Source organism: Melospiza georgiana, chromosome 19 (genome assembly GCF_028018845.1).
Source record: "Melospiza georgiana isolate bMelGeo1 chromosome 19, bMelGeo1.pri, whole genome shotgun sequence".
In the NCBI taxonomy this organism is placed as follows: Eukaryota; Metazoa; Chordata; class Aves; order Passeriformes; family Passerellidae; genus Melospiza; species Melospiza georgiana.
Genome location: NC_080448.1, coordinates 6,723,379 through 6,740,139, shown reverse-complemented (window position 1 = coordinate 6,740,139; position 16,761 = coordinate 6,723,379). Strand labels below are relative to the sequence as shown.

At 46.0% G+C, this 16,761-nt stretch overlaps 1 protein-coding gene across 1 annotated transcript in view; it reads right to left on the bottom strand.

Annotated features, from left to right (window-relative positions):
- COL26A1 (collagen type XXVI alpha 1 chain) overlaps positions 1 to 16,761 on the bottom strand; it is a 165,822-nt gene that overhangs the window by 31,116 nt on the left and 117,945 nt on the right. Inside the window, exon 4 of the mRNA XM_058037866.1 lies at positions 8,945 to 9,006. Coding sequence (XP_057893849.1) covers positions 8,945 to 9,006 — 62 coding nt within the window. The remainder of the gene's footprint in view (positions 1 to 8,944; positions 9,007 to 16,761) is intronic.

The window sequence follows — 16,761 nt, the reverse complement described above, 5'->3', positions numbered from 1 at the left end:
CCCTGGGCATGAAATGATACAGGTCAGGAAGTCTCCAGACTTGAAATTGCTGAGAAATTCTAGTTTTTATGATTAGGACTGAAAAATGCCCAAAAGAAATAAAGCAGAAAGAGGAGAGCTCTCACATCCGTGAGATCCGCAGAGCCAAGCTAAAGAAGGAGAAGCACAAGGGATTTAGTCACATTCAAAAATCTCAAACTACACACAGCTCTTTCAACAAGGAGTGTCCTCTCACAGCTCACACAGCACAGAGCACAAATGGGCTCCTTACACATTATTGCAATAGCACTGGAGCCATTCATCCACTTTGTGTCACGTTCTGTTTTTCTTTAGGCTGCCATTGCTGTAGTCAGGGGACTCGAGGAGAATTCCCACTTTCATTAAACAAAAAAAAAAGAAAGTTTTGAGCCCTCTGAGTAAACTGCTGGAAAATGATACCACAGAGGCTCACAGCCAGAAAGAAAATTAGCAAAATGTGCAGTGTATTAAAGTCTCAGTACTAAAATCTTGGTATTTTCTAGTCAATAGGGTTGAGGTAGACAGAGGGATAACATCAAGGGAGGAATGTGTGGTTTTCACAGGGAATCCTCATGGCAAGCAGTGCCCACCTGTGCTACTGCTACAACTTCCATCACAAAAGTTCTGCCTCCATGAAGAATGGAGGCAGAAAAGATCCTCATGCCAGCAGATAAATGAAGGGGGGAATGGTGGATTATGTCACTCACCAGCCAGCCAGGGAAGGCAGAGAGGAGGGCAATGGTTGCTGCCTGTGATGCCAGGACAGCAGATCCTTGCAGGACACAAAAACCCCTTTTCTCCTCACCTTGCAATGTGCACTCTGAGTTTAAAGACAGCCTCAATTCAGCAAAACCCTCAAACTTTTGTCTTTTTGCACTTATGGAAGGAAAAACTCAAATCAGCCTAAATGGCCATGCTGAACTGGAGCCTCTGGCAAGAGAGGGTTTGTCTCTGGCTCAGACCCAGGTCAGACCCAGCTGAGCTGGGTCAGGAGGCTGGAAGGGACTGAGATGGAGCCACCTCTGCTGCCAACAGCACACAGGAGCTGTGCTGGCTGCAGGAGCCGCTCAGAACATGGGGACCATCATGGGGACCATTTCTTGTGCATCAACTGTACTTGATGGCAGATTTTCTGTAAATATGTGGGTTAACAGGTAGAGGACTAGGCTGCAGATTGCCAGTGCAACCATTAGGGCGTGGTCATGGATTCCTATCAGTTCTTCTATGATAGGTGAGGAAGCATCTTGGAAGTTGTGGGTGGTTGGCCACGTTTGGGTAGAGATGTGCTGGGTTTTCACCTGCAATTTAGTCTTGCAAGGCTGTGTGATTGTTTTACTAACATCTCTTTATGAGGAAGAAGCATAAGTGAGCGAGGCTCAGGGCCAGCTCCAGAGGCTGTGGGGTCACCCTGGGGCTCCCAGACCCACCAGGCCCCAGGGCAGGCTCTGGCTGCTGCTCCTCTCCCAAAGCCTGGCTGTGGATCCCGCTCCGCTCGCGGCTCTCCATGGGGACACGGGTGTTGTGTGCCTGGAGCTCAGGCCCAGCTTACTCAACACACCTCCTCCTTCTCCATCTGCCAGCATAAACTTTCTCAACTTCAGACAAATACCACATTTCTTGCATCAGATCAAAAGCTCAGGCCAGGGACAATGGAAATGGGAGGATGATTTTCATCTTCTGGAGATGTTCGGTGTCAGAGGATGTTTTTTGGCTTGTAGTGGCTTTCCAGAACCCTGGTTTTGTTGTTCCCACTCATCAAAAAAAAAGATTTCACAAAGGCAGCCTCCTCCCATCATCTGCTCACATTCCTGATGTCCTGTAACTAGGTAGGTGTTAGAAACAAGGGAAGAGCAGCTAGGCTTCCAAAGATTTAAAAGTTGATATGACAGAGCTCAGAATGCTTTTTTCTTTGGATAAAAATCCAGATGAATATTATTAATTAATAAACAGGGGATATTTAGTCTCTTGAAGCATTGGTGGAATTAACTCCCTTCCATCCCTCTCTAAAAAGGAGGAAAAGAAACTGCATGAATCCAACTCATCAGCTAAAAATTCCAGTGTAAAGTAAAATTCCCTTGATCTTGTGGAGACACAAGCTGATTAATAATGGTAAATTACATAACTTGTTGGACAGATCTTTCTTCATAGCAAATTATTTGGCAATATAAGAGTTTTTTAATCATTCATCAAGACAGATCTAAACAGGGAGTTTGACAAAACGTGATGGGGAAGGTCTCTCTCTCAAAGTGGGACCTGTGAACACAAGGCTCCAGCACTGACACAAGTGCTTGGTTTCAAAAGCCAAAAGACATCCAGTAAGTGTCCACCAACATCTGAGGAACTGGCAGCCCAGAGAATCTGGGTGACTTCAAACTTAGAACATCTTAGAGGCTTTGGCCAAAGGGACAAGATAATTAGTGCATGGAGAGGTTGTTGTATTGATAAATTATGAGGGGAACACTAGCTGATGTCATTGTAGTGACTCAATGCAGAGCAAAAGGTGAGGTTTGTGTCACCAGATAATGCATGGAATACAGAAACATGGATAAAGGCTTCCATCAGGTAGCACAGTTCCTGTTCTTTCTACAAAGAGACCAGATTTCCGAAATCAGGATGGAAAATGCAGCTCTTTCCTCAGCAGGTACCTTCAGGAGGGGAATCAGGGCAGAGAAGACACAAAAGCCCAGCTGCCCTCCCAGTTCAGACCAAACACAGGCACTGTTGAGCAGCTCCTCAGACCCTGGAGGCTTTGCTTGAGAGAACAGCTGGAGGGAAGGATTGGCTGTGCTCCTGCAAGGCACCGGGGAGCTCCTCTGAATGTGCTCCCCAGTGGGATTTACTCTGCTGCTGAGACCCCAGCCTAACACAGGAGCCAGATGGGGAAAGGATCCAGCAATTCTGTACACAAAGCACACAAGGGAGCTCAGAGTGAAATCAGATTCACCATTGTGCCTTTAAAACACCATATAAAAATACATGGGAGCTATAACCTTCCACCCTCAAAACCACTCCTCTGCCCCAGGTATTGCTGGGGATGTAGAAACACCAGGGGTGTGGAACCAGCCCAGCCTGAGGTGAATTTAGTCTTGAGCAAGTGCCCCCTGTGCCCAGCAATGCCCTTGGGATCAGCTCAGGGGTCACCTCAAGCAGGCTCAGATGCCTCCAGTGCTCTTCTCCTCCACAGAGCTCTAAAAGCTGCTGGGAGAGAGCAGAACAAGGGAAAAGATGAGGACATTGGGCCTTTCCTGGCTCACCTCAGTACAAATTCAAAGAAAAAGGACCCAAAGTTGTTTTTATCTCACAGTGATACTTTACTTATGAAGCTCCCATAGAATTTCTGATTAGAATCAAGTGGAAATTCAAATCTTTGGACACTGAATTACAAAAGGATCTGAGCACATCCCTTGGGCTCCTCACACACCTCCCTTGATAAAACCTACTGTTTGCCCAAAAATGTCTTTATCTTAAAAAATCCAAGCTTGTAAACAGTGTTCCCAGGTATTAAACACACCAAAAGTATCCCCTAATGCAGACATTGGACTTGCTTGGCAAACTCGAGTTGCGTGTCAGGAAAAGAGAATTTTGCAAAGTTATTTTATGAAAATATTAAATCCATTTGACTAAAAATGCCAAACTTGTAACTAAAAGACTTTGTGGGAGGGAATGGTGGATGAGGAGGCCTTTGCAGCCTTTTTGTTGTTCTGGCAAACGATTTACAGCATTGGCCAAACACATGGATCAGTCTTAGGGGACAGACTGCTCCTTCCATCCAACAGTGATAAGAAATAAGGTCCAAAAATCACTAGACTTTAGGAGGAAAGGATTTTAGCCATCATTCTGAAAGACAGCAGGATGCCCAAATGAGAGAAGGGTCAGTACCCAAACTGCCTCATCATCAGGATTATTGCAGAGCAGCTAAAAACAGGAGATGGATGCAAAGTTACACAAAATTCAGTTTGCCGACCCAGTTTTGATTCATGGTTCCTCCTTGTAAGAATCAGTTAGGAAGCTGGATTTTATTCTTAGGGATATTTGAGTCACTAAGTTACTCAAAACTCAGCATTAAATTAGAAATTTTACAGGGATTGATTCCACGTTGTTACTGCTACCAGAAACCAGCCAGTTATTACATAGCAACCTGTGAAACAACCCAAAGTCTTCTTAAATTCAGTGTACTGCTGGAGAAACAGATTCTGCACAGAGCCATTAGGAAAAAATACAAATACTAATACTAATACTACCACCTTCCTGTTCAGATAGGAATGGAAATACCTGCTCATAGCTATCACATACAGAACATGGAAAATCCATGGAAATCCTTGGAGTATCAAGCAAGTGCTCATGTCCACCCTGCAGAGGCAGCAGCAGCCTCCCAGCCAGGCAGTTCTGGTTCCCCTCCCAATCTCTCTGCCATGTCACAGCACCGTGAAACATTTGCTATCTTCCAAATATTCCTCCCCTCCAGCAGGGAATTGTTTTATTGTCTATCAGAGAAAGGAAAGACAAACCCCATAAAACATCCCAGACAGCTGCCAGTATTTAATGTAACAGCCTGGGAAAAGAGAAATACAGAAACATTTCATACAATGATCCAAGTTATGATGTTTTACCATCCAAAGACAAGGTAGTGAAGGTGCTGTTGGTGATCTCTCCTAAATAAATGGGCTGATTTCAGAAAAATAGCAATGAATTGATCAAATTCTTTGCACTCTACAAAGATTTTCTTTAAAACCTTTCAGAATCTTCCGTGGGGGGGGATCACATTACAGGGGCTGTTTTCATGCAAAAACTATGCATGTCATTTATCAATCACACAATGAATCAATCAGACACTGGATGTGTAATGCTATCTCCAGGCATTAAAGCTGGAAGTGAAACGCCACGAGCTTCACAAGAGCTGTGTCAGGAGATAAGGCTGGCTTAGATCAGCTCAGATCAAGTACTGCACTCCAACTCCAGCCCAAACCTGGGATTAATACTGCCCAGAGCTCTGTGGTGGTGCTTATTTAGAGAGAATGGGAGAGGAAAATGAGCAGGAATTTGTGTGCAGCTGCCTGCAAATCTGCCTGCAAATCTGCCAGCCCCACTTGCAGCTCTGCCTGCATCCCTGCTCCCTTTCCAGCCCTTCCTGCAGCCCTTCCAGCCCTGCTCCCTTTCCAGCCCTGCTCCTTTCCAGCCCTTTCTGCCATGGGCAGTGCTGTTTGCACTCCCCAGGTTTGTCTGGGCTCAGTCCTGTGACACAGGAGGGCAGCACCAGGCTCAGGAAATTCAGGAAGGGCTGAAAACACTTCCCACTAAGGGGCTGTGCTGGCTTGAGTGAAACTTTGCTATGAAATAAAAGCAGAGTTTGCTCTTTGGGAAACATTTGCTATGAAACAAAAGCAGGGTTTGCTCTTTGGGAAACCTTTGCTATGAAACAGAAGCAGAGTTTGCTCTGCTGTCCCACCAATGATGCTCTCATGGGGTCAGGGGTATTGTGGGGGTGTAAACTCAGATGTCACAGGAGATAAAAAGGGTTGGCATGTTGGGGCTTGGGGAAGGGGTGCTTTTCTTCCAGTCCACGGCATTTCTTGTCCTGGAGCCCAGGGTGGGCACCATCCTCCCTGGCACAGGTGCTGTGCCCTGTACATTTCCAGCTCAGCACCATCAACCAGGCTCAGAACTCTGGCACTCAGTGGGGCTGGTGAGCACATGAGCTCCATCCTGGGGGGACAGTGTGGCAGCTGGAAACAGGAGATGAGGATAGGATGGAGCCTGATTCCATCTGCCCTCACCTCCCTGCCTGCAGAAACCCCTCCTGCAGGCACAAGGACATCCTGGGGCAGCACAGCAAGGTGTGAGGCACCTGAGGATTTGGTTCTGCTGCAGCTGAGCCATGGCTCAGCCTCTCTCCTCCCCAAGGGCAATGAAAGCACTGGTCCCTAATGACTCGTTTTTCATTCCATTTGCTCTGTGTTTATTTTTGCTTCTCACCTTCTGATCCAACTCTCATATTACTAAAATCAGAGGGTTGCTTTTATTACCTCATTTGGACACTGATCTTACAATTTGGATGAACCAGCTCACCCTTGTAATAGGAAAGATGAGACCATTGCTGGTTTTATCCCCATTTTTAGGGGGGCTGCTATAAAAGCTGAAGAGGAGTGAGAAAAGAAGAAATCTCGGGCTATTTTGTCCCCTTGCCATCCCCTGAGCTCACCTTGGTCATTCTGGGCTGAAATTCAAAAGAGCAAAAGCAGCAAAGTGCCTCAACTGCAGCTCCCTCCAGAGGGAGCAGCACTGTGGCAGGAAAATCCAGCTCTGCTTGGGGGGAAGATGAAATTCCATATCTGCCTTTGCAGAAAAAACCTGCAAAAATCCAGTGGGAAACAGCCTCTGGCACAGGCAGAGATGTGTGTGCCCATCCCACCTTCCTGGGCTCCTCAAAACAGCTTCAGGTTGTTGTGGTGAAGTGGGACATTACAAGAAGACAGTGAGGACAGCTGAGAGACAACTTCACATTCAGACCATCAAACAGGAATCTTCCTCCAAAATCCAGAGCAGGAATGCAGACACCACCAAACAAACATAAGCACCTTTTAAATGATGCTGGCTATTGTTGAACAATCACAACTGAGTTCATTAGATTGCTACAGAGATCAAACTGAACTTAAATTAACCTTGAAAAAAGGGGGAATCAGCACATTTCTCCTGTGTACAGCACCAGCAGTCGTGTGCTGTTGCTTCACTCTCTCTTTCATTGTTACAGTCAATTTTTGCAAAGCATCCACAGCTTTTCAAACAAAGTGGAAGCCAAAAGATTGATAAGGACCTTGCTGGGCTGTGCTGCACAAGGTCTCCTTGCAGACACATGGTATTTAGTACTTCAAAAAGGAAAGCAATAACTCATTTTCCTCCGTAAAAGTGAACCCTTTTGATGAGCCTTGCTCCCAGCTTGGGTCTGTGTGGGAGCAGAGGGAAGTCAGGAGGGAAACCATCACAGCCACAGCACCAAGTGCCTGACTGCAGCACTAAATCAGAGACACAGCACTCTCTGCCTGACTTCCCAAAGGGGTCTGGGCAGGTGGAACCTCCTTCCCCCTCCCCAAAGTCCTGCCAGGCCCCAGCTGAGCTGCCATCAGCCTTTACACCTTGTTACCTGTGCAAACCCAGAGACCTGGGATATTTCCCTGTCTGCTCTGGGGTGCCCTGACCCCCAGGGGAGCACTGACTTTGACCTCATTCATGGAGAAAGTTTCCTAAACTCCAGAATAGACTGGAATCCAAAAAGTGTAAAATAGATTATAGAGAGTAGTGAGACACTGGTGAGACATTGAGGTTTTGGGATTTTTAGTATGTTGTGGATGGGAGCAAGATGGAGGGCACAGGGTGTCATCCTGGGTTTGTTCTTCCTTCTTCTTCCTCCTTCTCCATGGGTTTGGGTGGCATTTTGTAATTGGGCAGAAAAGTCTGCATTGTGGGCTCTTTGGGATCAGTTATTGGGTTAAAAGGGAAATAATCCAGGTGTCAGTTCCTAATTGGACAGTTTAGCTTTAAAAGCCCTTGTACCAAGAGATTGTTGGCCATTTCTGTGGTGCTTTTCCAGTGTGCTGAGCCTGGTGTGGACAGCGTGCAAAATTCTAGATAAGGTAACAATAAACAAGAACCTGAAGACTGAAAAGATCCAGTGCATCTCTTTCCTGACACAAAACCACTCCAGGAGAGTCAGGGGAGCCCCTGGGAGGGCCCAGGCAGAGTCCCAGAAGTTGGGAATCAGCAAAGGTACCCTGACAGTTCCCACAGCAGTGCTGAGCAGCACAAGGCAGCAGAGGGGCAGTGATGGCAGGACAGGCAGGACAGGCAGGACAGACAGGACAGGCAGGACAGGCAGGACAGACAGGACAGACAGGACAGGCAGGCAGGACAGACAGGACAGACAGGACAGACAGGACAGGCAGGACAGACAGGACAGACAGGACAGACAGGACAGCCTCTGCTTGTCCTTTTCCAGTCAGACAGACAGAGAAAATCCTGGACAGCAAAGCAAGGTCCAGCCTGGGAGGGAAGGGCTGATTCACATCTCTCTGAGGCCAGGCCTGTGGCTCACCTGCACTCAGGACTGCACACACAGGGGTCCCTCTGTCCTGTCCCTCTGTCCTGCCCTGCCAGAGGACCCCCAGCTTTGAGGAGGCTCCAGACTTCATTTCAGCACAAACAATTCCCAAATTACCATAATATCATGTACTGGCCTCAAAAACACCACACAACCACCACCTCCCTCCACAAAGGTTTCTCCCTAAATTCTTTTATGTCATTGATAAGCATCAGTTAATGAATAATAACAGCAGTAAATGCCTTAAAGGGACCAAAGCATGATAAGTAGCAGCCAGGAGTGGGCTGCCACAGGAGGGACCACAGATCAAAGGGGAATGCTGACTCAGCTGCTTTGTTGCTAGACTGGAACAATTTATCTGAATCCCAGTAGGTAGAAATTAAAACTATTTGTAGGGAAAAAAAAACAAATTCACAATGTGAAGGTCTCCCCCTAATATTTGTCTCCACTAAAGTATGTATGAGAGCCTCCCACCCTTCAGAAAAGGGATAAAAAAAGCAGGACTGGATTGTACTTGAAGAAATACAGCAGAGCAGAGGGAGGGCAGGTGGGACAGGCAAACAGGGGTAAATAAAAATGATGGCAACACTTGGCAAGGTGTTTCTGAGGTCTGAGCAGGATTTTGGAGGAGCTGGGCTGAGGCAGGGATGCAGCCATGTGGGAAGGGGAAGGAAGGAGCAGGGCGAGGGGCAAACAGTGCCTCATGTTCTGGGGCACAGCCCCTGCCATGGAGAGAGGAGGAGGCACTGATCAATCCAGGCCAGCCAACTCGATGTGTTTTTCACCAGAAACACTTGGAAATGTTGGTGGAATAGAATAAAGGCAGCTCCTTACCTTGGCCTCCAGCGTGTTCAGCCTCTCGCTCATGTCAGCCAGCCTGGTGCAGTTCATGCACTCTAGAGAGAACAGAACACACTCATGTCACAGAGAGAACAAAACACAGCCATGTCACTCTGCCAGCTGCTCTGTGTGCTCACACACAGCTCCAGGCTGATCCCTTTATCCAGGGCTCATGGAAAAGTGAGTCAAGATCAGTTATGGAGCAAAATAAATATTCAAATCCAGTGCACAGCTCACCAGGCACATTACATGAACCTTGTTTGGGGATGTTCAGTGGGGCAGAGTGTGAAATGAAGGTCCCAAAATGCAGAAGGTAGATGAAATAAAAATCAGTTTTAAGATTTTTTCATGCTGCCAACCAGCATGGCCTGCTGTCATAGACAGAGACACTTATCCTGCCACTGGTGCACGCTGGTATGGTGTTGCAGACAACTTTTATGAAAAATCCTTTCTTTAGGATTTTTTCTCCTGAGAAGCTGAGAGGCCTCAGGAACAAAATGTAAACATTGATTTCCAATTAATGGAATTGTTTCCAATTAATGGTCAATCACAGTCAGCTGGCTCAGACTCTCTGTGCAAGACACAAGCCTTTGTTATTCATTCCACTCCTTTTCTAGTCTTAGCTAGCTTTTTGATTAAATCCTTTCTTCTATTCTTTTAGTATAGTTTTAATGTAATATATATCATAAAATAATCAAGCAACCCTTCTGAAACATGGAGTCAGATCCTCATCTCTTCCCTCATCCAAGAACCCCTGTGAACACCATCACAGAAGAATTTAACTCTTGTGCTTCCACAGGGCTGGGAATGTTGTCCTGCAGTTCCTGAGCCCCTACAGACTGCTCAGGTGCAGCTGAGGCTGCAGGGATGCAGAGGATGGTGGGGAAACCCAAAGGTTCTCTATGGCAAGGAATGGGTGAACATGGATTCTGCCCTGAGGGAACACCCCAATATTTGAGCTCTGCTGTCCCCCCAACAAGATTTGTCCCCTGTTGCACAAGGCCCCCCGGGGGACCCCTCCCATCCCCAGTCTCTTGCTGGCTTTGTGGAGCACATTGCCTGCCCTGGTGGCTCTCAGCCATGCAAAGATTTGAGTGCATGGCTTGGAAGAACAGGAAGCTGGGCTGTTCCACCCAGGTGATTTACAGGCTAAGAAGATTGTTTGAGTGCTAACAGCAACCCACTGCATCCACTTTCCAAAGGAATTCTCACACTGGCCCTCTGTGAGGAGCTGTGTAGCTTCCCAAAGGAGCCAGACATAGATTTTCCCCCTCATAATATACAACGTTCTGCAGAAAAAGCATCTGATGCTTCAGGAACACTCAGATGGAGGGATTTCCTCACAGGTCAATACTGACATGGACTTTATTTTTATTTTCTGCAATAGATCTTGGGCAATCTCTTTTGGCTTGAATGGACCCATGAACATGCAAGTGCCATAAGTGCACAGTCCTTTGGGGAAGGAAATGGGTGAGGCTTGTTTGGTCTGGATCTGCTTGTGGTGTGTGAAACAGGGAATTGGTTCCTGTATGGAACTGGCTTCAGTCTTTTGATCTTGCTCATCCCCACAGAAAGATAAGAGTGAATAAATCCAGTGCTCCCAGGAGCCAAGAGAGGCACCAGATGTGTTACAGAGCAAATAAAACACAGAGTCCTATTCTCACTTCTGCTGGCTTGCAGACATCAGTAACTCCCACAGGTTTAGAGAGACTGACTTGAACTGCCTGGAAACCATCTCTGAGATGGACTGAGCACTTCAGGTCCCTCTGGAGAGCTCAGCTCATTAAAAAAGGTGTTTGTACCACCCCTGTGCACAGGGATGAATCAATCAGCTCCCCAGGGGAAGGACAGGCTTCAGAACCAGCACCAGTCCAGCAGCTCTCTCTGCTCTTGAAGAGCATCTCAAAGAGCCCTCTCAAGTGCATTTGCAATAGGAAAGGTTTGATTGAAATGGACACAGTGACAGAAGAGGAAAGAACCCAGCAGTGTCACTGCATGTGATATTTGATCACTAATGTGATCTTCATGGCAGTGATGTTGAAACAGCCTAGGTCAGAAATAGAACTACTTGAATTCAGGCTGGATTTGATCTCTGACCCTTTCTGTTGTGAAATGCTTGGAAACCCAGATCCACACCCAAGGTACTTAGACTGGGCCCAAAAGACATTTAAATAATCCAGAAAGTGGATATCTTCATGCAAAAGACCTTACTAAGGCAAGAGTCCTGCCAACAAATCCATGTGACATTTATTTATCTGACCAACAGGCAGACAAGGCTTTGGAAGGCAGAGATGAATGCTCAGGGCTGCAGGACTCTTCAGGGGCTGGAATCCACAGCTGTCCTTGCAGGAACACTGAGAATGGTGGTGACAAATCAAGCTAATAAATATCTTCCCTGAGCATGATGCTCTGAAGTATTTAGTGTCTGATCTTGATGGCTGCTGGTTCCAAGGCCTGGGACTGTGAAGCTGAATTTTCTGATCAGGGTGGAAGCAATCTGTGTTACTTAGAAGAGTTTGAGAATCTCACATCATTATTTCTCATGGAACAAATATAACACTGGGGCAAATGCACACACTCTCTGACCTGGGACTGCAGAGCAGACGCTTTCCATATCTGCAGAAATCCATCACTTGTTGCTACACAGAACCACAGTTTATTTCTCTTCTATTCCTAGTTGGCAGATTTGTATTTTTCCAGCTAAACTCTGAGAAAGGAGTTGTGATTTCACTCTACGAATCCCAACCTCAAAACACATGGTAGGATTTGTTTTAGAAATATTCCAGCAGGGAGGATAAATAATTGAGATAATGAACATGAGACAGTACCAGCATATCCTGTGACACCCAGTCTGTCTCCACAATAGACTGTCCCAGCACATCTCTCCCTTCCCATTCCTCCTTTCAGCTGGAATGCAACTGCAGGAATGGAAAATCCTAATGCAGAGAAGAGATGGAAGACTTCACATGCTGGAAAATAACAACCAAGGTACTCTGTACCAGCTGTGATCCCCTTAACCCTGACACACAAGTTGATATTTCGACCCCTCTTTGATTAAAGATCAGCCTCCAGTGCTGCAGCTTTGCCAACAGGAGATGATCTGAGCACTCCAGATCTGAGCTGAGCTTCCAGTCTGGATACACCCCTGAGAGTGACCTAAAGCAGAGAGTGATGACTTCAGGTTCCTTGTTAACCTGGCACTCCTGCTTTGTTAACCTGGAATTCCTGCTTTGTTATCCTGGCACTCCTGCTTTGCATAATTTCATTATTAAATAGTTGCACAATTCAGTTTCTCAAGCCTGGAAGCCCCACAAGTCTTCAAACTCCTCACTCAGTTCCTAACAAGGACAGTGTGGTAACAGCCTGATACCAGCAGGGCTCTGATGATTTCAGCACTGTTATCACAGTGGCACTGAGGGCAGTCAAAGAGGAACCAGCCCAGCTTTCAGCATGGGACACAGGTCAGTTTTGTGTGAAAAGGCAAAGAAACCTCCTGGCACCTCTGCCCCATTTCTCAGCTCTGACAGCCCACACTCATTTGTACACCCAGAGTCTCTGCAGAATATTAAAAGAGCTTTTGGTTTCCCCACAGCCAGATGCTCAGTAGATATAAATTGCACAGCTCAACTGAAGTCAAGGGATCAAGGCTCTGTCTCTCTTTTTCTTGATGGATTGCTCCAAAATTTGTGTTTCAGAGGAGGTGGTTTATAGCATATGAAAGGGGGGAGAATTCTGGAATCACAAAGCCTTTGTTTAAACAAATAAAGTCTTTGCAGCCAGTTTTTTTTTCAAGACCATATTTTGCTATTACAAGAAACTTCAGCCTTGCAGTGCAATGGGGCATAGCACACAGGCAGGCCCAGGGACTGAGAATCACATCTGCAGCTCATGCTTCAACCTGCTCAGACTCCAAACAAGGCACTTCCCCCCTCCCGGGATCACTTTCCTTTCATCCATTGTTAGCTTCATGTAAAAGCTTAATGTAAATGATCCAAGGTCAAAGGATGACAAAGGACCAAATGTAACATATATGCAGAGAAACAAATAAAATATTAATTTTTGTGCCACAACTTGCCTGGCAGCTCTTCCCTGTCCATCTGATCTAGTCCAGCACTTCAATTGCATGGCCATGCACAAAGAGAACAGGCTGGGTGATCCCAGGGCAGGGCAGCAAACCAGAGCTGCCAACAGCCCATGCTGGAGCTCTGGGGAGGCAACAGCAGCTCCATGGAACTGAACACAACAGCTCTGAGTGTGCAGCAACTGCAGCATCAGCTCCTGCAGCGCCACAGCCACAGCTCTGCCCTGACACAGCAGTGACACAGCTCGAGAAGGCCCAGCTGCAAGAACATTTGGTCTGTCAAAGCAAGCAGGAGAGCAGCTTTTCTCAGCAGACACCTTCCCCCAGGACAAGTTCAGAGCAGTCTCTGAGCAAATCTGGAAGAACTCAGCTAAATTCATCCAGTGCACCATGTTTCTTTGCAAAGAGATGAAATCAAAACTCCCAAGGGAAATAGGAAGCACCATTAACTCTGTGAGCACCCAGGATCTCATGCATTGATGTTTTATTGGACACCACCAGACCATTGACCCTTCCATCTCCTTACTGCCACACACATTGGACACTTTAGCCAGAAAAAGAGCAGTGACACTTTCTGACACTGGCACAGGAGGAATTTCAAGTCAAATTCCACAGCAGAAATATGAACATGGATCTTCTGTGCCTACCTAGGTGGCCCCAGCTGGGGGACAGCCAGCCTGGGCCTGCATCTCCACCTCTCTTTAATTTGTCTGATTTGACCCTTCCAGCCTTTTTACATGGTTACTGAGTTTCCTTAAGTAGTTTATGTTCTGGCCCTTTGCAAAAGCTTTCGCCAGTGCCTGTGAAGGATAGCAGGCCCAGGCCATAAATCACGGCCAACCTGGGATCTGTTTTTTCAACACATTTCCTTTAATGAGAGTCAGATGTTGGCTAGATAGGCTTTATTAATTGTGCTTGTTTAGAGCAGGCTGTGTGTGACTGGGTTTGAGCAGTGAAAGGCTGACAGCAGGCAGGGAGGGGATGGACACCTCTGTCACCCAGTAGCCTCTGGCCTGAGGAGCAAAGGCTCAGCAATCAAAGGGAGGGAAGGGCTCTGACCCTGGCCACAGCTCCAGCCCCAGTAAAGCCAGAGCAGGAGCTGTTTCTGCAAGGGGAAGCTCTCTGAGTTTTGTTTAGTGTAGGATTATTAAGACTCCACTGCTCTGTTTTTACTGCCCTGATATTTATTTGCTGTGTGCATTGTAAACCACAGAACATCCTCAGCTGGAAGGGACTCAAAGATCATCCAGTGCAGCTCCTGGCCCTGCACAGACACCCAACAATCCCACCCTGGGCATCCCTGGAGTGGTGTCCAAGCTCTCCTGGAGCTCTGGCAGCCTCGGGGCTGTGCACTCACTGCCTCTTCTCCCAACACTTCCCATGTCCAGCTGCACCAAATCTGTGTTCTGGCAAACCTTGCAGGCTCCATCCTGGCCACAGCCTCACCTTCCACCCTGCATTTACACTTCTGTTCACTCAGGATGGGACTCTGATCCTTTGGGTTCCTTCCTGCTCAAACCATTCTGTGATCCAGGTTTCCCCCCTGCATTTACACTTCTGTTCACTCAAGAGTGAGACTCTGATTCTTTGGGGGTCCCTCCTGCTCAGACCATTCTGTGATCCAGGTTCCACTCTGGACTGGCAGAGCCCCACAACATCTCACTCATCCTGCTCATCAGCACAATTAAAACATCTCCCACATCAGGAACCTGGAGCTCAGAGCAACTTAAAGATGGTATCTTTGATCAAAGTGGGTTTGTTCTTTCCCACAGTTTTCACATCAGGATTTTGCAGGCTGGAATGTTTTATCCTCACCTGGAAATTGTGAGTTATTAGGTTGCCTATCAATATGAAACAGAACACCTCCAGAATATTTCTGCCTTTTTACCTTCATTCCAGATAATTCACCATCTCTGCTACGAGACCCCAATCACTGCCAAAATTCCCCCATTTGCAATGTCTCTCATATCTCTGTTATAACAACCCTTCCCCTTAACTTTACTGGCTATCTTTAAAAAGCAGCTCAGATTTCCTTTCTTATGAGAACTGCTATCTGATCCTTTTCCTCTTGTAAAGTGTTCATACTTCATTTTCATGTCTACTTTCTTCTTTCCCTTCTTAAAGAGGAAAAGGGGTTTTTTTTTTCCCATAACCAAACAATAAATGTTTTTTCATTATCAGGATATTCAGTGATTTTGAAATGTCTGTAAGGAAAACCTCAGCAAAACCGAGTGAAAAGCAAGTTTACCACAAAATGCAAATTACTCCAAGTTATTGGAGTAAAAACTACAATTCAAGAAGCTACACAAAATTTGGTACATTGTTGCGAGTGAAAAAAATGGGTGTAATTTTTAAAAGTTTTGCAATATTAGCTCTAGGGGTTTTTATTAAATTATTTTTCATACCTTCTGAGTTAAATGTTTCAGCCTTAAGTTTTGAATAGCATTTTTTTCAAATCTTGCTTAAATTAAAAATAAATTATATATTATACAGTCTTAAGTGAAAATAAATGGTTTTGTTTGGGTCAAAAGAAACAATTCTGGTTGACCCAAACCCATATTTTAGTTATTACACTGTGTCAAAACCTGAAAATTTTCCATTTCAGATTCTCCCAAATAATTTTGCTTTCCTTTTTTTTTTTATTTGGCAAATCAATTCAAAACCCCTTCATTATACCCAGGTCTATTCTTAAACACTCACCTTGTTTCATTTAAGATTTCACACATGCACATTCCCACCCCAGTCACTAATTTTATCCACAGTTCCTCTCAGCCTGGGGATTTGTGCTCTTCCCCATCCTGCTGGTGAGGCTGGTGCTCTGTCAGCATTGGGAATTTGATCAGGATCATTCATTCACAGGGAACCCTCAGCTGTGAGATCCATGTCCAATCCATCTCCATCTGCCAGAGGAAGGTTTAGCAGGGAATGGCTGGGTTTTGATGCAACATTTTTGGATAGAAATGCATCATCTTTATTTTTACAAGGACATTTCACTAACACACCCTGACTGAAGTTACCCTGAAAACAAAGATTTTACCTGTCCAGCATGTTTGCTAAAGCCTTGCTGATCCTGGAGCACCAAGTGATGCTGGTGGCACTGGGGCTACTCAATAATTTTGATATTGCACCAAACAAACCCTGCCCTGGTTCACAGGGCATGGCAGCAAAGCAGACAAAGCAAATAAAAGGACAGAAAATAAAGAAACACAGGCGGGAGGATGATATGTATCTAGAAACCTCTCACAGCAAGACAAATCTAAACTGGATTGAAAGTTCCCAGATTTAAAGAGGGATTCCACAGGTTTTCCAGCCAAGGAAGATGAGGGCATGATGTCTACAGGGCCTGGGGCTCCTTCCCAGGGAAAACACCACAGAGTGCTGTCCTCACTATGCCAAAATCCCATGTTTGATCCCACCATCACTGAGCTGAACTCATTTCTCCTCAATCACTGCTCTATGACACAGAGAGAAACTTCATGGGACCCAGAGAAGAACACACAGAAACTCCACCACACTCAAAATTTCATCTCACATTGAGATGGCTTCACATCCCTCACAAAGCAGACTGCAAGTTCAGGGACATGGACCAAAGCTTGCCAAAACTGATCCATTCAAATCCCAGAAAGAGAAAAGAATTTCTTACAAACACTCTGAAAAAGGAGGTATCATCAAATGAAATGCAACTGAAGGAAAATCAAAAAGAAGATCAGGAGTTTTAGTGACTACAAGA